The following is a 26,043-nucleotide window of genomic DNA, read 5'->3' on the forward strand; positions in this document are numbered from 1 at the left end:
TCTCAGTGGGGGCTGAGTGAGACCTTGGAATCCATCAGGGGCACCATACACACTCACTTTGGACCCCAGGAAATCACAATCCTCCTGTTTCCCTGGCAAAGAGGCAGGAAAGGGGTGATGAAGAAAGAAGAGCAAGCGTGTTGGGCGTGTGGGGGACACAGAGTGGTTTAAGCAATGGTTTACGACGTGGAAGCCTGTTGAGCCTGTAGTGCCGTGGCCAGGAGCGTGGGAGGGAGTGTGGCACACCTGGTCTCCCCTAAGACACAGCCACGCCCTCCCAAATCAGGCCCCCTTCTCTGTTCAGGTCTCCATCTCCGAGGGCACAGCCCTGACTGCCTCAGAACTTACTGTTTTGCAAAGACAAACACTTTATTTTTCATGATAGGAGCTGTAGCGGAGTATATGGGGGCCTCTGTCAGCCCCCAGGCTGGGACTGGGCCCTGTGACCTTGAGAACCTCATCTCACATTCTGCAGACTTTGGCGGCAGGGCAGTGCTCGACCACCGGCTGGGTGGGCTGGTCTCAGCCTCTCCCGCAGGCCCAGGGCTGAAATCATAACCATCAGGCCCAACCTTGGCCAAAGATAATGCAGCTTTGGCAGGGCTAGCCGCTGGGAGGGGGCAGGCACTTGCTCCTCCTAGAGCAAGAGTGGGCTTCTTCCCTGACCCTCCCTTCCACCCCGGTAGTGTGGTTTCCTTAGGAACTCAGGCCTGCGGGAGAAATGGTTCCAGCTTCTGGAGGCTGGGTGGGGGTGGGGGTGGGAAAGAGCCCAGCTCCTCCAAGCCTCTTAGGGAAGCGGCCTCCTTGCATTCTTGACTCTCTGCTGCCCCCATGTGGCTGTGAGGTTGCTTGAAGCCACATAGCAGTAGAGGGGCGTGTGTGTGTGTGTGTGTGTGTGTGTGTGTGTGTGTTGGAGCGTGGGTTGGGGGAGGGCTCAGCAAGACAGGAGCTGAGGCAGAATCACAGAGAGATGGCCCTTATCTCTACTCCCACTGCCTAATATGCAACATTAGGGCAGCTACGATACCAGCTTTGGAATATTCGCCTATCAAGAAATGGAAAGAAGCTGGGCGTGGTGGCTCGTGCCTGTAATCCCAGCACTTTGGGAGGCCGAAGCAGGTGGATTACTTGAGGTCAGGAGTTCAAGACCAGCCTGGCCAACATGGTGAAACCCCATCTCTACTAAAAATACAAAATTACCCGGGTGAGTGGCACACGCCTGTAATCCCAGCTACTCGGGAGCCTGAGGCAGGATAATTGCTTGAACCTGGGAGGTGGAGGTTGCAGTGAACCTAGATTGCACCACCGCAGTCCAGCCTGGGTGACAATGAGACTCCGTCTCAAAAAAAAAAAAAAAAAGAAGTGGAAAGAAAAGATGGGGTGATACTCATTGGCAAGGGGGTGCAGGACAGCTGGGTCTCCTCTGACCAAGGGGGCAAGTTCCCCCTGCTGAGCTGCCCGAAATACCATACCCAGCTTGGCCTGCAGCATCCTGGCTGGGTGGACCCAAAAAGCCACCCAGAAAGTGGGAAAAGGAACAGAGGAACAGATATGGAAGGAAATAGAGTCTATCAATTCCCGTTTTGTAGTCAATCCTTGAACATCACTGGCTGCAAGCCAGATACCCCGTGGGTCAACGCCAGGCACCTGAAACAGGGGCTGCAGGTCTCTCGCTCAGATATTGTGTTGGCAGAGCCCAGGTCGATGGGGTCAAAGGGTTCTTGGAGGTTATTTTTATGCAGGGGTCTTCAGATGTGGGCATGCTTCAGAATCATGCAGGAGGGTGTTAAAATGCCCACCAGCATCTGAGAACAGCTGATCTTGTCTATTGGTCTCCTTCTGTGGTTGAGGAAACTGAGGCCTGGGGGGTCTGGATGATGGTGACTGCTGAAGGCCATAGCAGGTTCAAGGGTATCAACTTTATACCAATCCCCCTAGTCCCACAGATTGGTCTGTCAATATGGCCACAAGCCACACCCATTCAGGGGGTGGAGGGGGGCTCCTTGGTGAGTCCCTGGAGGTGTTGGGAAGGTGCACAGGCAGTCTCTCCCCTACATCCTTTCTGCATCCTGCAGCAGAGCAGTCACCAGGCTGATGACCTGCGAGGCTGGCTGGACCGTGTCATACTCCGCAAATAGGTGGCACACGTTCTCCTGAGGCTCTGTCTGGCTCTTGGCCACAAACCCAAAGATCCTGGTGGGGAAGGGCAGTCTGAGTGAGGGGTGGGACCCAGGGAGGCATCAGGCTGGTGGGAATGGGGTGGTGGGGGGCCCTCAGCCTGCACCTCATTCCTCCCTGCCCCTCCCTTAGCCAATTGGCTCCAGCACCTCCTTAAGATGGGGCTCTCTGAGGAAGAAGGTGCCTCTCCTGTCAGACTGGGAGATTTCCAAGTTCAAGCTCTGGGTTTCGTTTGTTTTGAGTAGGGGCTCCTTGAGGACAGGACCTGTGCATTCCCCATTAGAGTGGAAGCTCCCTGAGGGCAAAGATGCATCTTGATCATCAGACTGGGACATTCCAATAGCTTGAGGCTCCCTGAAGTTAGAGCCTGTACCTCTTGCAGAAGATTGAGGGCTCCCAGGCTCATGTCGCCTCTATCAGCCCAGAGGCTCTGAGGGCAGTGAAAGTCTTTCCCATCAGATGCGAGCTCCCTGAGGACCAGGGCCTGTGCCCTCATCAACACCTTGGACTATTAAAGTCAGAATGGGGCCTCTTTCCTTCTCTAGTTCCCTCCCCATGTTGGGTTTGGGGCCCTGAGACGGGGACCCCTCTTTGGTAACAGAGTAGACAGGAAGGCCTTACCAGGAGGGCTTGCAGTACTTCTGCCACCTGTAGGAAAAGAACACGATACCGAGTAATGAGGCTTTGCTCCATGCCACAGGACCCTGAAGGAGCCGCAGGACTGGCCAGCTGTGTCCCCGCCCCAGCACACCCCACCCTACCCTCATTCTGTCACCCTGACCCCTTGAGGTTCACAGGCTCCCTCTGGGATCCCAGTCCCAGAGTCGTCAGGACACCTTGGTGGGCAGCTGGGCCCTGGACGGCCTTCTTAGTTTGGCCCAGCCTTGAACTTACTTCCGTTGCTCAGGGTCCATACCACAGAAGCGGAGGGTAGTGAGGGGGTAATGGCGCCGGAAAAACACCCTAGGAGGAGGTGGGGAGAGAAGGGAAGCGATGAGAACCTGTCCCAGTGTCACCCTGCCTCCAGCATCTCTTGTTCCCCCCAAGCTCAGGTGCCCTGTCCTCTAAAAAGTCTCTGGGTTAGACCCCGACGACCGCTATGGCTTTTCCCACCGGGGGGTCCTGCTGCCCTGCTCCTGCCTCTCTCCTCTCATGGGACTTGTCTGCCTGTGTCTTATACTCTGGGGTTTTCTTTCATACCCCTACCATGCCATTTAACTTTTTTTTGGTCCCCTAACTTTTTGAGGACACGAATTACATCTTGGTCATCTCTTGTTTCTCCCTGTGAAGTGCTCAGCCCTGGATCAGGCTCCTGTTAGACTGTGAGATCCCAAGCCTGGGGAAGGGACGGTCTCATTTCTCTCCGGGTCCCAGTGTCAGCCAGAGTCTGGCCTAGGGAAGATGTTCCATCAATGGGTGCAGACATGATCAGCACCCATGAATACTAGTTAACTCCATTTTCCTTCTTTTCTTTTTTTTGAGGTGGTGTTTCACTCTGTCACCCAGGCTGGAGTGCAGTGGGGCGATCTCAGCTCACGGCACCCTCTGCCTCCTGGGTTCAAGCGATTCTCCTGCCTCAGCCTCCCAAGTAGCTGGGATTACAGGTGTGCGCCACCACACCTGGCTAATTTTGTATATTTAGTAGAGATGAGGTTTCACCATGTTGACCAGGCTGGTCTTGAACTCCTGACCTCAGGTGATCCACGCGCCTCGGCCTCCCAAAGTGCTGGGATTACAAGCATGAACCACCACGCCCGGCCTCCGTTAACTCCATTTTCATCAGTCACGATAAACTGGGGCTTTGGCAGTGGATTGAGGACTGGAGGAGGCAGGGAAGTTGCCTGGAGTCACTCAGCACATCACTGGCCCCGCTGGGTCATCCAGGACCCTAAACTCGACCTTCATCCCTGATCCGTGACTGTCTCAGCTATCCCCTCCAGCTCTATGCCGCCAGCCCTGCAGCCCTAGGGCAAGGGAAGGCCCTTACTTCCTCTGGACATCCGTCAGGGTGATGCCCTGCTCTGTGACTTTGAAGTGGACCACGGTGGGCGTGGGGAGGACGTCCCTCTCAAAGGTGGTGGAGATGGCCTTCTGCACGGCCAGGGCTCCGGTCAGGGTCTCCACGCTCACTGAGCTCAGGTACAGGGTGTGGCAGCCTGTGGGAGGCAGACACTGTGCTGGGCCACTGACCCAGGCCCAGGGGAGGGGGTGAGTCTCCTGTTCAGGAATCCAGTGGAGCTCCTCTTAGAGCCACCCAACAGGAAGTGGGTGTGTGGGTGATCACAGTCTGAGGCCAACCCCAGAGGGCTTTGGGATCTTCTGTGGCTTTGCATCGCCCTGGCCCCTGGCCCTCCAGCATGGGGCAGGGGAGGGGAAGTTGCCCTGTGTGTAGGGGTGCCCAGGAAAACATCCTTCTGTCCACACTTAACGACTGCCCTCCTCCCCACACCTCTACCCTCAAGGTCTTGGTTCATTGGCGACAGAAGGGACAGAAGACAAGAACGGGGAGGGAAGCCGTTCGTGCTCCGGGCATAGAGCAGGAGCTGTCACTGAGACAAGTGCTGATGTGTGCTGGCCTCTGGGAGTGTGGGTCAGGGACCTTTCCCCTGGTGAAGGCTAGAGGACTCAGACCTGACACCCCATAGAGGATCCCAAACCTGGAAACACCTCCAGGGCAGGCTCCTCAGACCGAGAGAGACTCTAGCACATGTGCACGTGCCCGTGTGCGTGCCCGAAAGACTGCAAGTTCTGCCACCCCACCATCCCCAACCCCACCCCACTTCCCTGCTGGCCTCTCATCTTGTTTTACAGGGGTGACGGGGGGGAGGGGTGGCACCTTGTTAAAGATGCACAAACGAAGCTGAGATGGGAAACACGTGTGGGCCTGTGCGTGTGTGCGTGTGTGTGTGCGTGCGTGCATGCGTGCGTGTGGGCAGGGTCGGGAGGTGCCCTCTTGGGGCACAGCCAAGCTTGGCGTCTCCCGTCCTGTACCACTCACCTGCAGATTTCCTCTGGCAGGAGGCTGGGCTGTCTGTAGAGTCCGAGGCCCCATCTGCGCCTCCCAGTTCTGAGCCAAGGCAAAGAAACAGGCCCCCCAGAGGGGCGGGGGTGGAGTGAATGGACCCCTCTCACAGGAACAGGCCTCAGGAATCCCTTTGAAGATCTCCCACCTCCACCCCCATCTCCAGGAAGTGACTCAAACCAGGTGTGATTACCGTAATTAGGCAAACAGGCCACTTTGGGCTCCCTAAATGCTTAGTTTGCAACCCTTTTGATCTCTTCTTCCCCTCCTCGCCCTCTTAGATGGCTGCCATGATCTTGTCCTCACAGGCCCCTGACCTCCTCACTTCTTTTGGACCCTGTCCCAACCCCTGACCTGTCTTTGTGGAAAGCGAGGAGGCTCTCACCAATGCTCCTCTGGGACTCCCCTGCGCCGATGCCCTTCTCGAGCTTCTCCTGCATACCCTTGAGATGCTCTGTTCCATCTGAGCTGTCCCCCTACCTGGCTGTACGCTCTGGATAGGGCATGCTGATCTGAGTTCAAGGTCTGACTCTGCGGGCCTTTGGGCAAATTACTTAACATCTAGAACCGAATCCTTCCCTTCCCTTCCCTTCCTTTCTCTTTCTTTCTTTTTTTTTTTTTTTTGATGAAGTCTCGCTCTGTTGCCCAGGCTAGAGTGCAGTGTCGCGATCTTGGCTCACTGCAACCTCTGCCTCCTGGGCTCAAGTGATTCTCCTACCTCAGCTTCCCAAGTAGCTGGGATTACAGCCACCCACCATTACGTCCGGCTAATTTTTTGTATTTTTAGTAGAGACGGAGTTTCACCATGTTGGTCAGGCTGGTCTCGAACTCCTGACCTCAAGTGATCCCCTGCCTCGGCTTCCCAAAGTGCTGGGATTACAGGCGTGAGTCACTGTGCCCAGCCCTTATTTTCTTATCTGTGAAATGGGGATGATAACAGCAAAGTCTGCTTCACAAGCTTGTAGTGAAGCATGAATGGGTGAGTGAGTGCTCAACAAATATTGGACCCAGAAAAAGAAAACCTCTCCAAACTATTTGATTTAGGCTCTTTCATCCTCTCAAAGCAGGCTGCTATTTATCCAACATCCATTCTATGCCAGGCATTGCGCTAAGAGCCTTGCCTGAACTATCTCATTTAGTCTGCACAGCAATCCTATAAGTGGGTACCATGATGATTGTCCCCATTTTATAGATGAGGAAACTGAGGCTCAGAGAGGTCAACATTCTTAAATTTTCATAGCTAGGAGGTGGAGATGTTGAGCGACTCCAGTACACACAATTTTAACCGTGACACTAAAATAATCCACCAACAAGGTTGAAATGAACCCCATTTCTAGTGAGAACAAACAGGTCCCCCACCTTGGCATTCCCTCTTTGGGGCCCAGACCCACCTCTCTGCGGGATGGTGAGTTTGCAGGGCAGGGCCAGGGCCATGATGGAATGCTGGCACACGAAGGCAGAGAGGCTCCCTGAAAGGAAGCAAGCAGCCCTGCATGAGTAGAGCTTCCCTAGCCCACCCCACAGTTCAGAACAGAGACTTCGCTGGTCCCCCATCCCTGGGGAGCCTGGAGGCTGGGGAATCTCACCAAAGTAGGGCTCCTCATCGGCTCCTTTGAGATGCACTCCTTTGGCAGAAGACTCGATGAGGAAGTGTCGAATAAGGTCATTGCTGTCCTCGCCTGGATAGAGAAAGAAGAAAGTGCATTCGGATAGAATTCCACCTTGTGGCTGGGCGCAGTGGCTCACGCCTATAATCCCAGCACTTTGGGGGGCTGAGGCGGGTGGGTCACTTGAGGTCAGGAGTTCGAGATCAGCCTGACTGACGTGGTAAAACCCCGTCTCTATTAAAGATTAAAAAAAAAAAAAGCCGGGCGTGTTTCACACGCCTGTAGTCCCAGCTACTCGGGAGGCTGAGGCAGGAGAATCGCTTGAACCTGGGAGGCAGAGGTTGCAGTGAGCCAAGATTGTGTCACTGCACTCCAGCCTGGGTGACAGAGTGAGACTCCGTCTCACCGGAAAAAAAAAAATGCCACCTTGTCCATCCCCCTGCCTCTCACTCCCACAGAGGAGGTGCCAACACATCTGCTCAATGACTCCAGCCACACCCCCTTCAGAAAACCTTTCTCTTCTTCTTCTTTTTTTGGGGGTGGGGTAGGGAAACCTTTCTGTTGCTCAAGAGTTACCAGGGATTTTTTTGTTGTTGTTAGACATTGTCCTGCTCTGTCTCTCAGGCTGGAAGTGCAGTGGCGTGATCTTAGCTTATTTGCCTCAACCTCCTGGGCTTAAGGAATCCTCCCACCTCTGCTTCCTGAGTAGCTAGGACTACAGGCGTGCCCCACCACGTTTGGCTAATTCTTCTGTAGAGACAAGGTCTCACTGTTTTGCTCAGGCTGGTCTCAACTCCTGAGCTCAAGCGGTTCTCCTGCCTGGGCCTCTCAAAATGTTGGGATTACAGGTGTGAGACACAGAGAGGCCTAGGGATTTTTTTTTTTAATTTATTATTATTTTTTTAGACAGGGTCTTATTCTTTTTTTTTTTTTTTTTTGAGACGGAGTCTCGCTCTGCCGCCCAGGCTGGAGTGCAGTGGCCGGATCTCAGCTCACTGCAAGCTCCGCCTCCCGGGTTCACACCATTCTCCTGCCTCAGCCTCCCGAGTAGCTGGGACTACAGGCGCCGCCACCTCGCCCGGCTAGTTTTTTGTATTTTTTAAAGTAGAGACAGGGTTTCACCGTGTCAGCCAGGATGGTCTCGATCTCCTGACCTCGTGATCCGCCCGTCTCGGCCTCCCAAAGTGCTGGGATTACAGGCTTGAGCCACCGCGCCCGGCCTAGACAGGGTCTTATTCTTTGGTCCAGGCAGGAGTGCAGTGGTGTGATCATGGCTCACTGCAGCCTCAAAGACCTCCTGGGTTCAAGCGATTCTCCTGCTTCAGCCTCCCAAGAACCTGGGACTACATGTGTGCTCCACCACACCTGGGTAATTTTTGTAGAGACAGGGTTTTGCTATGTTGCTCAAGCTGGTCTCAGACTCCTGGGCTCAAGCAATCATCCTGCCTCGGCCTCCCAAAGTGCTGGGATTACTAGCGTGAGCCACTGTGCCTGGCAAGGACACTTCTTAATTATTGTATAGATAAATGTTGACTCTTTGCTCTGGTTTCTGTCTCCTCCTGCCCACCAGGTCATCTTTGCTGGAGCCACGCTGGCCCCGGGCGTGGCAGGGGGGCGGGGGGCTGGGGGAGGCGAACAATGACCTTCTGACTCCTTTCCACCAATCCACAGCGTTCTCCTCAGTCTGGGTTCATTGCCTCTTGCAAGGTGTCCTTTATAAGCAACACCCTCCTCAGAGGTCACTTTCTTATTGTGACAGTGAGGCGTACTGTCAAGAACACAAGGCTGGGTGTTTCATCCTCCCTTTATCACTTAATTGCTCTGGGGTCATTAAGTAACTCTGGGAGCCTCCGTTACCTCATCCATTAAATAAGAAGGTGCAATCCTGGGGTTTGAGTGAGGCCTATGACCCAGGTACTTTGCGTTGTAATCATGTTTTCGTCTGTCTCCCTGGTGAGGTGGCGTCTGGGTCTGATTCCTCTGTATGCCTGCAGCCTCACACAGTGCCTGGTGTGTGGCGGATGCCCTGTGGATGTTTGCTATCAAATGAGCGTGGGAGACCACAGGAAAGCATGTGATAAGAGCTATCACACACACGTGTGCTGAGCTCATACACACACGTGGTAAGCTATCACCCGTGAGATAAGCTAGCTACGCATATAATCACACATTAGGTTCCCTGGAAATGAATCCAGTTTGACTCCAAAGAGAGCAGCCTAGAGGGGGGCTGGGACCCTCCTCCTTCTCTCCCACCGGGAGGAAAAAGCAGGGAACTGGGGGCGGGGCTCGGGAAGGCAGAAGCACTCAGGCTTGCTGTGAAAGGCATTTTTCAGGGTGCCTTGGGGCTGGAGGGCATTGGAGAGAGTACTGGAGTGGACACTTCTCCTAGGTGCTGTTTTAAGACTGGTGCCATGTCACCCTGAAAGCTAATGCCAGAGCCAGGACTGGAAGCTACCACACCCCGCTGCCTCCGTGAGACTTTGAGTGAGCACAGAGACAGATGCATACCTGGTCGATTCTGGGCAGATGGGGGAACCTCCTTGACCTTCAGGGCCAGGCCGAAGGAGCCTCGGTATGAAGAGCTGTCCCTTATGACAAAAGCCCCTGGCTCCTCCTTCCTCAGCAGCTCGATTGCTGGAACAATCCTTGAGTCAGAGATGGACACCGCCCCACCTGGACACCCTCTGTCCCCCTCTGTCCCCCGTAACAGAGCAGATGTTACAGAGTCACCTTTTGTCCCCAGGAAGTTTTTTCTACTGTCAAATCTCCACCACTCTTGCTGTGGTTCCTACTTCCTTGGGAGGTCATGAGGTCAGCAGGACATCCCCCTCCCCTGCTTCCCTGGACCCACTATTTGCCATTCCTTAACTGTAACCCAGGGCCCTGCCTGATGCAAGGTGCAAGACCCAGATCCGATTCTGGGGTCGCTCATGCTTCCTTTTACCTTGCTCTCGGGTGATGTTTGGCTTAAACCAGTATTTAGATGTGTCCATCACGAACTTCATGGTGGGCTGCATGTCCCTGGTGGGACCTGGAGACAGACAGAGAAGGGGGACCCTGTAGGCTGGACAGATGGGAGCTGAGGGATGTTCACCAGAGAAGGCTGGAGACCCTTCCCTATTCTATTGCTCCAAAGTCTCATTCGACCACCATCCCAGACCCTAACCCCATTGTATCTCCAAACTGCCTACGAGAGGGAAAATCAAACAGAAGGATGCCAGGGTTTGGTGCATCTAGAACTCAGAAGTGCCCTTGTATCCTTGGTAATGAATAAAAAAATGAATAGATACAACCTTAGTTTAAGGAGAAATGGTTTCTCAAATCTAGTGTTGAGTCCCCTGGTGAGGACTGAAATAAGAGATAAACAAGGAATTCTCAGATGCTTCATGTTTGATATCACATTCTCCTCCGTCTTCATAATCCTAAGAATTCCTCAGGGGAATATTCAGCTTGGAAAAGAAAATGGCAGAAAACGTGAAGGAGAGGAAAATAGCAGATCCGGGCAGAAAAACATGCCCCTGGGAGGTGGGAGGCTGGGTCTTGACTCTGATATGGGATAATCGAAGCTCAGAGGGAACCAAGTGGACTAAACAACTTCTGAGGGTCTTTAATGTTCCAGTTGCCTATGAAATTAAAATGAATGTTGTTTTGAGAATATTTTGCAGAATTTGAGAAGATCTGGGGGTACAGTTAGTGATATTATGGGACCAAAGCAGGATGGGAATATCACTAGGCTAAGTAAATGTACTCTTTGAGATGCCAAAATGGCCATTTCTCTGGGTCCCTAAGGCAGAGAGCAGTAGCTGTCAACCTTGGCGGCTTGAAAAGGAGTGTTGTGACCAGTTACTCTCAAGTAACTCATTAAAAAAAAGTACTGAAATCTGCAACTGATTCGTCCTAGGAAATCGATCAGGGCAGATGCAAAGGCATGCTGGAAGTGTCATTTTCTCCTGCTTGCCTCCACATGGCTTTGTGAGTGGGAGGGAGCAGTGGGCTATAGTAAACATTTCACCCCACTCCCCCAGAGTTGCCTTGATGCCTGTGAATGTCATGGCCAAGTGGGGGCTGAGAAGCCCTCCGATGGCCGAGGGAGGGGGAACAGGGGGTTGGCAGGGGACTCTGCTCATGGGAGAGGCATCCAGAGGGTGCTAGAGCTTAGCTTCTGTGTTTACTGCCGTAGATTCTGGTTGATTTTGTTCTCCTTGGACGCCTGTGGTCTCAGACCCCGGGAAGGAGGGTGTTTGCTGTTTTGTGGTTTTCAGCTGTCTGAACTGGAATGCATTGTCTCTATTGCCCCATCCACCCCCTCTGCGTTCTCGTCATCCATGAACGTCAGAGTCAGAACTGACTCGCCCTCTTGCTCTCCTTAAGTTAGTCATCAAGCACATCCTGAGGGTCGCCTGGCTCTGTCCTCTCTCCTCCACCCCCACTGCCCCACCCCGGTTCAGGCCCCTGCTATTCGTTGAGCTGCCAGGGTGATCCATTGAGTGTGCACCTCTGACCCCATCACTTTTCTGTGTGAGGCTCACTGATGGTACCCCATTGCTTAAAAGGCAAATTCCATTTTTCTTTCTTTCTTTTTTTTTTAGTTTGGCATTGAAGGCCTTTCACAATCTGGCTTCAAATTACTCTCAATGACTTGAACCTGCACCCAGCATTCTGGCATTTCCTGAACATGCCATGTGCTTCCACACCTTCCCGACTGTGGACTCCCTGCTCTCTCTGCTGGGAAAGCCTTTCCTCTGCTTCTCTGGCCACAAACTTCTGATCTACTTCACAGATCCAGCTCGGATGTCGCTTCCTCTATTCTCCAGACTGAAAGAATCATTCCTTCTACTGTGGCCCATATGATTGAGAATATCTCTTTACCTCCACATTTATCCTACCCTACCGTGAGGATTTGTGTTTGTCTCTTTCTAAACTGTGTCCCTTTGTGCGTCCTCGCTACCTGGCATAGTACCAGACACACAATAGTTGCTCAATAAATGTGTTGACTGGCTGTTGCAGAAACCTACTGGCACTTTATCTATTCCCCCAAGCCAAACCTTACGTTGCTTGAAATATTGGTTTACAACGTACCCTCTGGGCATGTGGTGAAGGGGGCATCTGACAGGGTCTGGCTGTGGCTCCTGGTGCCTGGACAGACCTGGTTGCTGGGAGAAGCAGCTCCAGGTCGAACAGAGCTCTGGTGTCCTGGGCTCCACTGGGGTGGAGAAGACCCTGGTTCTGGGCAGCCGTTGATCAGCACAATGGGTATGTCCACCATGGAGTTGGTGATGGATGGGGGGCAGCTGCTGGCATGTTCTTTGGCCAGTGGTGGACAGTGGGGTGCTCTGGGTTGGCCCATGGTTAGGGTGGGGTTTCTGGGAGCCTGGAAGTCACTGGGTCTCGTACACAGGGACACTGAGCCAAGGCTGTGGAGGCTGGAGGAAGAGCTGGCTGGACTTTCCAAGGATCTGGAAGATGATTGATGACTGGAGTTGCTGGAGTGCAGGAGGGACTGGCTGCTGCAGCAGGAGAGTCAGACAGGTTGTTAGGGCAGCAGGTGGCTCAGGGGCTAGAGCCAGGCTCTGGATCTGGTGATCTGGGTTCCCGTGGCTTTGGCTAAATAGAACACTGCATACCCCACCCCGTACAGCCCACAGCAAAGTGCACCCCCACCTAATCCTTAAGAGATGGTAAGGATACAGAAATGTCCCTGGATGGTAGGGTCTTTGGTCATTTAAAGTAGCCGATGAACTGACCCCTGCAGGCTTTGGGCATAGGCTGGCCCCCATTCCGTCTGCCTTCCCAGCCAGGTCGTTCTGACTGAGCTGTCGGATCAGGATCTCCCCAGGCCCCCATGACTCCCAGGAGCCGTGCAGATGGGCTGGACCTACGCTGGACCACAACGTGGCTGATACAGAGGGAACTCCCCAGCTGCAGGAGGAGGCCAGCTTCCCATCCAGCCAGACTTCTCCCCGAGCTCAGAGGCCTGTGCCAGTGGGCATGGCTGTGGAATCCCCAGCCTCTGTGCCAGGGACTGCCTTGGCCAGTGGCTTTGGAGGTGGAGTGGGAAGCAGAGTCCTGTGGTTCGGTCTTCCTGGGGCAGAATGGGTGTGCATGTGCCTGCAGTTCTGCTGTGAGGTCTATAGAGAATTGACCTGGGATGATTGTAAGCGATGCCTAGGCAGGGCATTCCCTTTTGGTTTTGGTGCATGCCCAGATTTTGCTCAGAGTAGGGTGCCTTTCAGTGATTTTAGGGGATGTGTGCGTGTGTATGTTTGTGTGTGTATGTGTGTGCAATGTTAGAAGCTACCGAACCTACCTTCCAAACATGTAGCTGACATCAGACGCTGGGCTGGCTGATAGCACGGAGATCCTGCTGGCCCGCTGTGGGGCCAGGCCTCCCAGCCGCTTCTCCAGTCTTGGAGAAGCCACCAGTGGGGAGCCCAAGCCATGGGGGCTCAAGGCTTTGCTCCCCATGCAAGGGATTGAGATACTGGGGGAATTTGGGGGTTGAGGGGAGAGACCCTCTGAGGGGGGCAGAGGGCGCTGGTGCCCCCTGCCCTGGTTCCCAGAGAAGATGAGACTCTCACTGCTGCTTCGTGTCTCTCGGGGGACGTCTCTGGAAAGGAGGAGGCCACCACTGCGAGGGGAGCCGAAGGGTGGGGTGACAGAGGGGCTGGAGCAGCGTTGGGGGCCATCATGGCACCTTGATCTGGCGGAGGTCACCTCGATGTACTTTATGTCTTTGGGGGAGAAAAACAGAGCATTGGTGAAACACAGGAGCCTGGACTCATAGAACAGAAAGGCTGGAAGTGTCCTCAAGACCATTCTGTCCCCTCTTTTATAGAGATGAGGAAACTAAGGCGCAGAGAGGAGAGCCCAACTCCATCTTCAGGGCCCAGTTCCAAAGTCACCCTTCCTGTGACAACTCAACTTCTCTTGGGTGAGGAGATGCCGTAGAGGACCGAGGCCTTGGAATGAGACAGACCCAGGCTTCAGATCTGGCTCTGCTACTTTTTCTCTGAGAGAGTTTGGCCAAAAGACTTCACCACCCAGGGTCTCAGTTTCCACACCTGTAAAGTGGGGCAACTGCATCCAGCCTCTTGTTGTTACAAAAAGGATGAAGTGACACTTGTGCAGGCAGCACAGCACTGTTCTTGGCACAGAGCAGGTGCTTAAAAATTGGGCAACCCTCTCCTTTGTCTGTGCCCTTTTCCTAGGTTGAAATGGCCACTTGATGGGTTGTACCAGTGATACTTTCTGATGCCTCTGCTACTCAGGGTGTGTGAAAGTGGTTTCTCTGAGGCTGGGCGCAGTGGCTCACATCTGGAATCCCAGCACTTTGGGAGGCCGAGGCGGGTGGATCACCTGAGGTCAGCAGTTCAAGACCAGCCTGGCCAACATGGCGAACCCCATCTCTACCAAAACTACAAAAATTAGCCGTGCGCCTGTAATCCCAGCTACTTGGGAGGCTGAGGCACGAGAATCGCTTGAACCGGGGAGGCAGAGGTTGCAGTGAGCCGAGATTGTGCCACTGCACTCCAGCCTGGGTGACAAGAGTGAAACTCCATGTCCAAAAAAAAAAAAAAAAAAAAACAAAACAAAACAAAAAACCAACAAAAAACGAAGTGATATTTCTGTACCTGCAATGAAAGCAGGGATTCCCAAGCTTGGTTACACACTAGACTCACCCCAGGCTGCGCCTCCTGCCAATTAGATTACACTCTCAAGGGTGTTAACCCAGGCCTCAGTTTTGTTTGTTTTCCAGTTTTTCAGGTGAGTGCAGTAGACCATGAATGGCCCAGCAGGACCATATCACCTGGGCTCCACCCCTACGGAAACATAATCTGCATTTTAGCGAGGCCACCCAGGGCATGTGAATATGCAGTGGAGTTTGAGAACCCTGCTTTGGAGCAGGCACTCCCTGAGCGCAGGGCTTGCTGCATTCTTGAGCTATGGATCTCCCGGGGGGATCGTAACTGGTACACAGGGATCACCCAACACACCCCAGGCTGCCGACTCGCTCCAGCGCCCTTTCCGCTCCCCGGTCGGGGCACCCGGGACTCTTGGGATTCTGAGGCCTTGTTCCTCTCCCGAGGTCAGCCTAGGAGTGGGCTGCTCTGCGGTTCTCCCTATGGTGAGGATGAACACCCTTCCTCCCGACCTGGGGGAGGGGAATTGTCCTTGGTCTTGTTCCAGCAAAGCTGGAGGAAGGTGGGGGTTAATGAGCTGCTCTTTTCTGAAGAGTGTGAGTCTTGCCTCTGGCTTCCTGGCATGGAGGCTGGGGAAATTGGGGAGAACGTGCACCCTCAGCTCCCACCTGCCTGGGGCCCTGGCACATGTACTGTTCCTCCCCGTTATGACTGTGGAGCCCCAGCCTGCCCCAGCCCGCTCCAGGGTAGGGCCATCTGGCCCTGCTCACGGTTACTGCCTCTGTCTGAGCCTGCTTGGGCCACACGGAGGGGGTGGGGAGTTACATCAGATGAGCAAGGGCTGGCAGCTGACCGGGGCTTGCTGCTCAGCGGGTGGAGGAAGAGCCTGGCTTTGTAGCAAAACAAACCTGGGGTGAGTCCTGGCTTTGCTGCTTTTCAGCCAAGGGCATTGTGTAACTTTCTGACCCTCTCTGAGCCTCTGTTTCCTTATCTGCAAAGTGAGGATCTGAAACCAGTCTTCCAAGGCTGTGATGAGGATGAAATACAATAGCCTGGAGCCCGGCCCATGGTGAGGCTCGAGAGAGGAGCCTTTCCTACCTGCCTGCTTTTTGGGGGCAGTATTGGCCAAATGGAGCCCTGTTTCTGGCTAAGGTTGGGGATCTCTCTGCTTAGAAAGATGACTGCAAGGTGAGACTCTTTGGGGGACTGTATGGTGGGCTCCGGAAGAAAAGAGATCTTGGAATGGGCTGGATTCTTCTGGAAGGCTAGAAAGCACAACTTCAATTTTTATAGGACTTTATAGTGTTTATACCCATAATCTCCTCTGAACCTCGTAACAGCCCTTGAGCAGGGCAGGCATTAGTTTTTACAGAGGAGGAAACTGAGGCTTGGAGAAGAGTGGGGATGGAGCTAACACTTAGTGTACAACGATGTTTCATAGAGACTGGTCTTTATTGAGTGCAATGTGCCGGGACCACTACGAACACATTGCTTGTATTAGCTCTTTTAACCCTCGTGACAACTCTATTGAAGTAGGGAATGCTATTAACGCCCATATAACAGATGGGAAATCTGGAAGGCTCAGAAAGGTGAAGTGAGTTATCCGATGCTGCACAGGCAGGGAGCGTTGCTAAGCTCTGTTTAGGGACTGCTTCTTCCAGGATGAGCCCTGCCCCAAGGCCTTGACCCGTGAGAAGGTGCTTGGCTGCTTTGGGGAGGATCTCTTGGCCTGGTGAAGCTCTGGGCTCCCCACTCACTGGGTCATCTAAACATCCACCAGGGACCTTGCTGGGGGCGCTGAGTAAGGAGAGTGGGAGGGGAGGGAGGAGCCCCGTGCTCACCTTCCGTGGCTGTCCCAAGGTGGGTGTAGCTGGGGGGGTGGGGCTGGGGGCCTCCACCCACCGCCGGGGTTTAGTCGCTGTTTACTGGCCTGTGGGGCAAGTCTGAGCAGTGCTGGGTGGGTGCCGGCACCAGCCCCAGGCAGGCGGGTGAGTGGAGGGAGGGCATGTAGGTGAGGGGTGGAGAGACAGTTATTAAACCCCCTTCACTTGGGCTGGTAAACAGCCTTGTCTGGCAGAAATTGCTGGAAAATGAAAGTGGGGGCCTGTTCCAAAGATGGGGTGGGGGACGTTGGAGAGGATAAAGGAAGGGACATGGTGTTTGCTTCTAGGAACCACATTCCCTGTGGGATGGGGGCGCCCGGGACAAGTTTAAAGGAAGGCAGGAGCAGGGAACCTGGGGAAGGTTTGTGAAGCGCCCAGGAGGATGGGTCTCAGAAGAGGAGCCTGCAGGCTGTCTCCAACCTGATGGATTCTGTGATGCCCCAGAGGGCAGAGGACTAGACTTTAGAAAGAGAGAAAGGACAGTGGCCTACGGAGCCCAGAAGGCTGGGATTTGAGGCCTGACCTGTCTCTCCCTGGCTGTGTGACTGTGAGCCATCACACACCCACCCTGAGCCTCAGTTTCCTCATCTGTAACAGGAGGTTTCCACTATTTCCTTCAAAAGCCAGACACTGGGATCATGGATTACATGGACTCTTTTTTTTTTTTTTTTTTTTTGAGACAGGGTCTCACTCTTGCCCAGGCTGGACTGCAGTGGCAGGATCTTGGCTCACTGCAGCCTCCACCTCCCAGGCTAAGGTGATTCTTCCACCTCATCCTCCCAAGTAGATGGGATGACAGGTTCGTGCCATCACACCCAACTAATTTTTGTATTTTTAGTAGAGACGGGTTTTCGCCATGTTGGCCAGGCTGGTACATGGAATAGTTTTTTTTTTTTTTTTTTTTTTAAATTCTGGGCTGGGTGATATGGCTCACGCCTGTAATCCCAGAACTTTGGGAAGCTGAGGAAGGAGGATCACTTGAGGTAGGCTGGGCAACATGGCGAGACTGTGTCTCTACAAAAAGTTTAAAGATTACCGGGTTGGCAGGGCGTGGTGGCTCACACCTGTAATCCCAGCACTTTGGGAGGCCAAGGTGGGTGAATCACTGAGGTGGGCGAGGTCAAGAGTTCAAGACCAGCCTGGCCAACATGGTGAAATCCCGTTTCTACTAAAAATACAGAAAAATTAGCTGGGCATGGTGGTGGGCACCTGTAATCCCTGCTATTCGGGAGCCTGAGGTATGAGAATCGCTTGAACCCTGGGAGGCAGAGACTCCATCACCCACCCCAAAAAAAAAAAAAAAAAAAAAGAGATTAGCCGGGCGTGGTGACATGTGCCTGTAGTCCCAGCTACTGGGGATGCTGAGGTGGGAGGATTGCTTGAGCCCAGGCATTGAAGGCTGCAGTGAGCTACGATCACACCACTGCACTCCAGCCTGGGCAACACAATGAGACCCTGTCTCAAAAAAATATATGTATATATATTAGGGGAAATGTCAACATAGAATTGCCAATGTTTAATTTTAAAATTGTCCACGTTAGGACGAAGAGGAACAGTAAACATCTCCTAGCACGGTAATGTCAGAGTTCTTTCCTTGAACAGCCCAAAAGTAGGAAGGATGAGATTGTAAAATGGCAGGGGATCCTCCACTCTGAATACATTTAGAGGTAAGAGAACTCACCACAACGCTCAGAGTTGTAGGCTGCCATGGGCCAGTGAGAGCTTTGTCACCAGCAATAGGGTCTGCGGGGAGGATTTTGGGCGCAGGTGCCTGCTATTCTTAGTGATGGTGGAGAACTTCTCAATGGGGAGCTGACCTGGCTGGGCTGTCTTAGGAGGCAGTGAACTCCCAGGCATTGCAGGTGTCCAGGCGGAGGTTAGAGGAAGGGATTTTTTTTTTTTTCTCCATCAGAAGGGGCCAGGGCAGGGAGGCAGCTTCCTCAGGACCTTCTGGCCGCTGCCTGCCTTACATTCCCTGTTCCCCAGAGTTAGGTGGACACACGTTCACAATGGCATGTGGTGCCCGGGGCATCTGTGGATGTGGACCCATGCCATCAGCCCTAAGCTGACCATGAGCCCCTTCCGTGGAGGAAGGGCCCAGTTGTCACCAACCCTCACCCAACATGTGTGGACGTTCCACAGGGACTGGTTTTGCCCCACCTGGCCTTGGATATGTGGAACTCCTGTCCTGGGGCATGAATGGTAAGAGCCTGGGCTTACTCCTGCCAACAGTAATTAGGCCCAAGACGCCTTTCCTGCAGTGACGTGCCCATGACTGGCCTTAAGAAACAGGAAGACCCTTGAGGGACAGTTTCTTTAACAGGCCTGGCAGGCAATGCTTGGCGAAAGGGGGCAGAGCAGGCAGGAGCCCAGGAGCCCAGGAACCCGGGGTGCCAGAGGGCGTGGGTGCTGGGCTGGCCTCCACCTCAGAGCCCAAACCTACCCTGGGGCTAGCCCGACGTGCAACCCCAATGTTTAATAAAAACAGCTACGATTTAGAATAGCGTATAGTGTGCCAGGATTAGTGATAAGCAGCCAACAAATGTAATTTCTTTCAATCCCCATAACACCCTTTGAGGTAAGAACTCTCATTATCTCCATTTCTCGGATGAGGAATCCGTGACACAAAGCGGTGAAGCAAGCAGCTTGTGAAAGCTCTGCCTGACGCCAGCCATTAGGCTAGACTGGCTCCTTACCCAACCCCAGCAACCCCAGCTTTCTCATTTGCGAAACGGAGATAAAATATTTGGCCGGGCTCACGCCTGTAATCCCAGCACTTTGGGAGGGCGAGGTGGGTGGATCACTTGAGCTCAGGAGTTCGAGGCCAGTCTGGCCAACATGGTGAAACCCTGTCTCTACTGAAAATACAAAAATTAGCTGGGCCTGGTGGCAGGTGCCTGTAATCCCAGCTACTGGGGAGGCTGAGGCAGGAGAATTGCTTGAACCTGGGAGGTGGAAGTTGTAGTGAGCTGAGATTGTGCTGTTGCACTCCAACCTGGGTGACAGTGAGACTCCATTGAAAAAAAAAATCAGCTCAGGGAGTGGATTGAGAGGATTGAAGATTCCACATAAAGTGCTCAACACAGTGCCTTATATATAATATGTGTCCAGTAAGTGGAATATCTTATGGCTCCTATCTCTAATCCTAATGATGCACCCCCTCACCCTTGCTGGTCTTCCAACCTGTCTAATGTGCCTGCTCCTTGACCCTCATCAAGAGCTTCCTTGAAACTCTTTGTTCAGGAAACTGAAGCCAGATGTAGGAATTTCCAGGTTCCTTTGGACTTGGCGGTGCCCTGGAATTGGCTTGTATCGGCTGGTTAAGAGCTGATTGTTAAATTTTCAGGATTTTGTCCAGCTGGTTACTAAACCCAGCCATTGAGTAATTACATTATGTACACTTACAATGAAATAACTTCCATTAAAAACAAAGGTAATAAATACTCAAAATTCATCACATCCCAATTATTTTACAACAATGTCTCCCCACCCTCCTTATTATTGTCTGTGCTGTCAGGGTTATTGACCATCTGTCGTGTTGGTGTGGTGGCAAGGCTGTGTAACAGCCTGCTACTCCACGTGTCTCCAGCTCCTCATTCAGTGACATCATGTTGGTAGCTTGAAATTGGCCAGAGGGGGAGAATTTACACTGTGGAAATGGGCAGAAGCTTCAAATCAGCTCCCTCTGCCCCTGCTCCCCAACCAGGGAGCCAGGGAAACATTCACCAGCATACCACTGCTTGAACACTACTGGGTCCTTATCCTACCATTTCCAGTGTAGGCCTCTCCGGAAAGATACCCCCCTAAACAAGGACAGAGGTCCAGATAGCAATCCTACCAACATTTCAGGGGGGCCCCAGGTGAGGCTCTGAAGTGAAACACCCTAGGACAGTGGGGGTCAGGGATCCACATTTACTGAGCTCTTCCTTATGGGCATGGTACTGCACAAAACACTTTCTATAGGAGCTTATTTGAGTCCTCATCAAGTCATAGAAAATTGGTATCTATCACTTTCCAAACTCAGGAAGCAAATAGAATTGGCTAGTGAGGGAAACTTGTATTTATCCCTTTTGTGTAGCATAGAAAACAGAGGGGTTGGTAACTTGGTTAGGTTTGCACAGTATCTCCCAACAGGACAGGGTCCCCTTCTCTGTACAAAGGAAAGTCCTTCTTCCTCATAAGGTCTGGCGCCAAGCCCTGCTCCTAGTACTGTGCCCCAAATCCTTACCCAAGGCTTCAGGTTCCTCCTTCTTTCTCACTGACATGGTGCTCTGGGCCGGCTCAGCCCGGGGGCCCCCAGTCCCTTGGGGAAGCAGCTGGAAGGTGGGGTCCAGTTCCAGGATCATCTGATTGAGGCTCTCCAGTGAGAAGTCAATGTAGGAGTCAAGGTCTTCCGGGGTTCCCAAGGCCTGCTCGCCAGGGGACGGCAGGAAGCAGGTGGCTTTGGCCTGGGCCTGTGGGGCTTGCTGGAGTCGGTCAGGGGGCCCCATGCAGGGCACGGGGGCCATCAGGGCCTGGGCTCCCCAGCCTTCCGTGGTGTAGTAAGAACACTGGGGCGGCAGGCTGGGGCTGGGTGCTGGGTGCAGGGTCCTCCTGGGCTCGTCACAAGGTGCCAAGCTGACAGCATGGCCTCCTGCCAGCAGTGGGCTGGACATCACCTGGGACATGGTGGGGATGGTGACCTCTGCGGTTTACCTCTGGTTTTCAGCCAGCCTCACTGACATCCCAGAGATCTCACTTGCCAACCAGAAGCTCCCAGGACCTGAAAGAGTCCAAGAGTGGGAATGGAGTAACTTCTGTAGGTGAAGCCCCTGCCTCCCCACCCTCCATACAAGAGCGAATTTATTCATTCATTTAAAAGCATGGATGCTGGAGCCAGACCACCTGGGTTTGCAGCCTGGCTCCACCACCTACTAGCTGTATAACCTTGGGCAAGTTAATTGACTTCTCTGTGCCTCAGTTCCCTTGTCTATAAAACAAGTTAATATTTGTAATGTGCTTAGAACAGTGCCTGGCACAAAACAAGCCCATTATGTAAGTGATCATTAAATAAAGTAACTTCAGGCCGGGTGTGGTGGCTCAAGCCTCTAATCCCAGCACTTTGGGAGGCTGAGACGGGCGGATCACGAGGTCAGGAGATCGAGACCATCCTGGCTAACACAGTGAAACCCCGTCTCTACTAAAAAATACAAAAAACTAGCCGGGCGAGGTAGCGGGCGCCTGTAGTCCCAGCTACTCGGGAGGCTGAGGCAGGAGAATGGCGTAAACCCGAGAGGTGGAGCTTGCAGTGAGCTGAGATCCAGCCACTGCACTCCAGCCTGGGCGACAGAGCGAGACTCTGTCTCCAAAATAAATAAATAAATAAATAAATAAAGTACCTTCAGTAGCTGTTTACTGAATATCTACTACATCCCAGGTGTGTTTATTAAGTAAATACTACTTAATGTTTACTGAGTAATTATCCACATAAGCTCTGGTATTTTTAAAAATCCTCATCACAACTGTATAAGGTAGGTACTATTATCCCATTTTACAGGGAGAGAACTGAGGCACAGAGAGGTAAGTAACTTGCCCAAGGGTCACACTGCCAACAAGTGTCAGAGAAGGACTGGGCCCCCAGCTGCGTGATGTCCGAGTGCCTGCATTTGGGCCAGTTGGTGAAACAGACAAGTAAGCGAGCGAACAACTGTAAGCAGTGTCACGAGGAGGAGAGGAGGGACAGTGGACTTTCCTAGTTTAGTGGGGGAGGTTAGGGAGGCCTTCCTGGAGGAAGGGACATGCAAAGGGAGATAAGCAGGAAAAGCAAGAGGTAGCTGTGGAAGATGGGTAGGGATGAGGAGGCAGAGAGGAAGGTTTAAAGTAGAGGGGATGGGCTGGGCGCGATGGCTCACACCTGTAATCCCAGCACTTTGGGAGTCTGAGGTGGGCTGATCCCTTGAGGTCGGGAGTTTGAGACCAGCCTGGCGAACATGGTGAAACCCCATCTCTACTAAAAATATAAAAATTAGCTGGCATGATGGCGCGTGCCTGTAATTCCAGCTACTCAGGAGGCTGGGGCAGGAGGATTGCTTGAAGCTGGGAGGCAGAGGTTGCAGTGAGCCAAGATAGAGCCAATGCACTGCAGCCTGGGCGACAGAGCGAGACTCTGTCTCTAAATAAACAAACATCAAATAACTACATAAACAAAACAAATAAATAAATAAAGTAGAGGGGACCATTTGTGCAAAAGTCTGGCCAGCAGGGAAACTCACAAGACACTATTGAGCACCTGAGTAACAGGGCACCTGGGGTGGGTAGAGGAGATGGGGCGGGGGAGGCAGGCTGGCCAGATCCCGCAGGGCCTTGCAGGCTGGGCTCAGGACTGCCAGCTCAACCCTGAGGGGCAACAGGGAGCCTCTGAAAAGTTTTGAGCTGGGGAGTGACATCATCAGATGCTATTCATTTCCTTGGGGCTCATTTGGGAAAGAGATGTCCCAACCTCTTCATTTTCCTGACTGTGAAAAGTCTTTTCCATTGTCTAACCTTAATGCCACATGCTAGTTTCTTGTAGGTGGGGCTTGGTAAGGAGGTAAGAGGTTCTGGGATTGAGGCTGCCAAGAAAACTGTACAGAGCTGCAATGTTCTGGTTGCACTCCCAGTGGGTGCTCTGAGCTTTGCTGCCTGTCCCCAGCCCCCACCAACACCCCCCCGACTCTCTTTCTTCTCATTGCCAAGACGCTTCCTTTACATCCTGCTTTGGAGTCAGACCTTAGCACTGGAAAAGGTATCTGAGACTAGCCTGGGAGAAGAGAAAATGGACTCAGGGATCCGAAGATTTAGATTTGACCTCTAGCTCAAATAAGCTCCTTATGGTATGACTCTGACCCTGAGTTTCCTCATCTGTGAGATGGGAGTGAGAATTCCTGCCCTGCACCCTCCCAGAGAGTGTTACGGCACCAGTGAGGTGCTCCTTGTGAAGGTAGTTAGGCAATTCTAAATAGTACTTAGAAAGAAGGACTTACGGAGTATAACAGCCTCATTAACAGTAGCTTCCATTTTTTGAGCGCTGACCATGTGCCAGGTAGTTTACAGATGAGTTACATTTGGGAACTCAATCCTCTCACAGCTCTAGGAAGTACTGCACCCTATTGTCAGTCCTCTTGATTTTTTTTTCTTGAGACAGGGTCTCGCTCTCTTCCCCAGGCTAGAGTACAGTGGCACAGTCATGGCTCACTGCAGCCTTGATCTCCTGCGGCTCAAGTGATTCTACCCTCCCGAGTGGCCGGGACTACAGGCTTGTGCCCTACACCCCGCGAATTTTTTTGTAGAAAGAGGGTCTCACTTTGTTGCCCAGGCTGGTCTTGAACTCCTGGGCTCAAGTGCTCCTCCTTCCTCGGCCTCCCAAAGTGCTAAGATTACAGGTGTGAGCTGCTGTGCCTGGCCTTATTTATTTATTTTGAGTTATCAGTCCATTTTACAGATAAAGATAGTGAGACTCCGAGAGGTCAAGAAACACGCTTCACATCCAGCAAAATGGTGGAGCTGGGATTCAAACCCAGGTGTGGGATTTTGGAATCTTAATTCCTTATGCCACATGGAATTCAAGTGCAGAGGGACACCTGGGATTTGGAGAGGGGGCGTGATTGGCTGAAGGTCGCACAGGTTTCATGAGAAAAGCCAGGCCCCCTTCCCCTCTCCCGCCTCCCCACACCCCCGCGGCTCCCGTAGGTCTGATGCCAGACTTTTCCTTGGCCAGGTCCTGCAGGGGGCGGGGCATCCCGGGCACGGGAAGCTTTCTATAAATGGAAGTGGAAGGGAGCCGGCCTCTGCGCTCCCGCCCTCCCGGGACAGCTGAGGACACAGAGCCGGAACCGCGGCTTTTTCCACACAGGCTCCAAGTGGACTGGGTTTGTTGGGACAGGAGTTTTCTGGCTGTGTCCTGCAGAGGAGGCTGGGGCTGCTGACTTTGCAGAGCTCAAGGAGGGCTGGGTGTCCCCTTGCGACCAGGATCCAGGATACCTGCTTACTAATTTGGACACAGCTTTGGTGCCACCCCGGGCAAGCATCCTTTCCTCTCTGGGCAGACCTCAGTTGTCCCATCTGTATGATGGGGATATGATAGTAACAGACACCAAACACCTTGCATTTTCTCAGCAGTTCTCTGAGGAGGGTGCTATTGCTGCAGGGCTGGAGAGGTTGAGGAATTTGCCCAAGGTCATACAGTGAACTGTGAATAGGGGTTTAAACCCAGGTGGTCTTCCTCCAGGGTCTCACACTTTTAGCCTCTGCTGCTGCTGCACATATTTAAGAACCCTGTCCAACATTGCCCCTTCTGGGATTCTGGAACCAAGAGGGACGGACCTGGAGCTGAGCACAGGGCAGGTAGCCCCTAAGCTCCTCTTCAGCTTCCCCTCACTTTTAAGGCTCCACATTGCCCTTGGATGTCCCAGGGCAGGGTTTACCCCTGTATTCCTGAAAGCTGCGCCTTTCGCGGCCCCACACACTCCTCTAACTTGCTCTTTCTTGGTGGAAGTGGTGAGGAGAGTCCCTGGGCCCGGGTCTCTGTGTGGTTGGGATGCACGGGGCAGGGGCAAGGAGGGCTCCAGCCACCTCCCCGCCCTGTTTGTGGGTGCCCCTCTCCGGCTCCCACTTCTGATTCTGACTCAGATCTCTTTCTTTGTTCCCAAGGACTCTGGGGAGTCCTGGCACCTTGGCAAATCCCCTCTTCTGTGTCATTGCCAACCTCTTCTCCTGACTTACTCTCTCCCTACGAGCCCAGGTCAGTAAAGGGAGAGGGTGGGGCAAGGGTAAAGCCTGAGTCTCCCCCAAAAGCACTTTGCCTGATTAGCCCAATCTCCACTGCACCCCGTATTTTTGAAAACTGGCTCCCGATCTTCCCATCCCTCCCACCCAGACCCGGTGACGCAGGATGTGGACCGCAGGCAGAGACTACAGGACCAGTGAAGGCCAGCCGCCCCACCTCCCATTCCTGCCTACCTCTGAAGGGCCCAGAGGGCTCCCGGAGTGCTGGGAGGCAGGAGGCCTGGATGCTGTGTCCAGTCCCTTTCCATGACCTCAGGCAAGCCTCTTCTCCCTGGCCCTCAGCTCTCTCATCTGTTCACCGAGGGGCACAGTTTTAGTTCCCTTAAAGTGCTGAACTCTGCGGTCTGTGATCCTGAGACCATCTCAGTCTCATCCACATCCTCCACCCCATTTCTCCCAATCTTCACTCTGAGCCCCGAGAAGTGGAGAAGCTGAGGACAAAAGGTTAAATGAGTCTGGGCTCACGCCTGTAATCCCAGCACTTTGGTAGGCTAAGGTGGGAGTATCACCTGAGGTCAGGAGTTCGAGACCAGCCTGGCCAACATGGTGAAACCCCGTCTCTACTAAACATAAGAAAATTAGCCGGGCATGGTGGCACACACTTGTAATCCTAGCTACTTGGGAGGCTGGGGCAGGAGAATTGCTTGAACCCTGGAGGCAGATGTTGGCAGTGAGCCGAGATCATGCCACTGTACTCCAGCCTGGGCGACAGAGCAAGACTCCGTCTCAAAAAAAAGAAAAAAAAAATTAAACAGTTAAATGAGTCAGGGCTGGCAAAGGTGCTCAGTGTTCCTCTCTTCTTAAAGAATAAAGGCACCTACCTGGTGTCCACGGGTGGGCAGACTGTTGCGTTCACTACTGGCTCCTGGGACCAAGACGACTCAGAGTCCAGGTGAAGAGTCACGAGAGGC

General features: G+C 53.1%; 1 protein-coding gene across 4 annotated transcripts; it reads right to left on the reverse strand.

Annotated features, from left to right (window-relative positions):
• Positions 1-1,564: 1,564 nt before the first annotated feature.
• Positions 1,565-26,043, reverse strand: TNS4 (tensin 4). 4 transcript variants are annotated; one of them, XM_045375976.3, is made up of 14 exons: positions 25,954-26,043; positions 25,307-25,423; positions 20,559-21,092; positions 13,115-13,538; positions 11,887-12,314; positions 9,752-9,838; positions 9,316-9,441; positions 6,787-6,879; positions 6,592-6,669; positions 5,177-5,245; positions 4,166-4,334; positions 3,073-3,141; positions 2,800-2,826; positions 1,565-2,193 (listed from the first exon to the last, which is right to left on the reverse strand). In XM_045375976.3, the coding sequence occupies exons 3-14, from the start codon at positions 20,995-20,997 to the stop codon at positions 2,052-2,054; spliced, it is 2,151 nt and encodes a 716-aa protein (XP_045231911.1). In that variant the 5' UTR covers positions 20,998-21,092; positions 25,307-25,423; positions 25,954-26,043; the 3' UTR covers positions 1,565-2,051. The 4 variants fall into 4 exon arrangements, 3 of the variants coding, with proteins under 3 accessions (XP_045231911.1, XP_045231912.1, XP_005584158.2); XM_045375977.3 differs by lacking the exon at positions 25,307-25,423 and having other exon boundaries at positions 11,887-12,263; XM_005584101.5 differs by lacking the exon at positions 25,307-25,423.

This window comes from Macaca fascicularis, chromosome 16, assembly GCF_037993035.2.
Source record: "Macaca fascicularis isolate 582-1 chromosome 16, T2T-MFA8v1.1".
Taxonomy (NCBI): domain Eukaryota; kingdom Metazoa; phylum Chordata; class Mammalia; order Primates; family Cercopithecidae; genus Macaca; species Macaca fascicularis.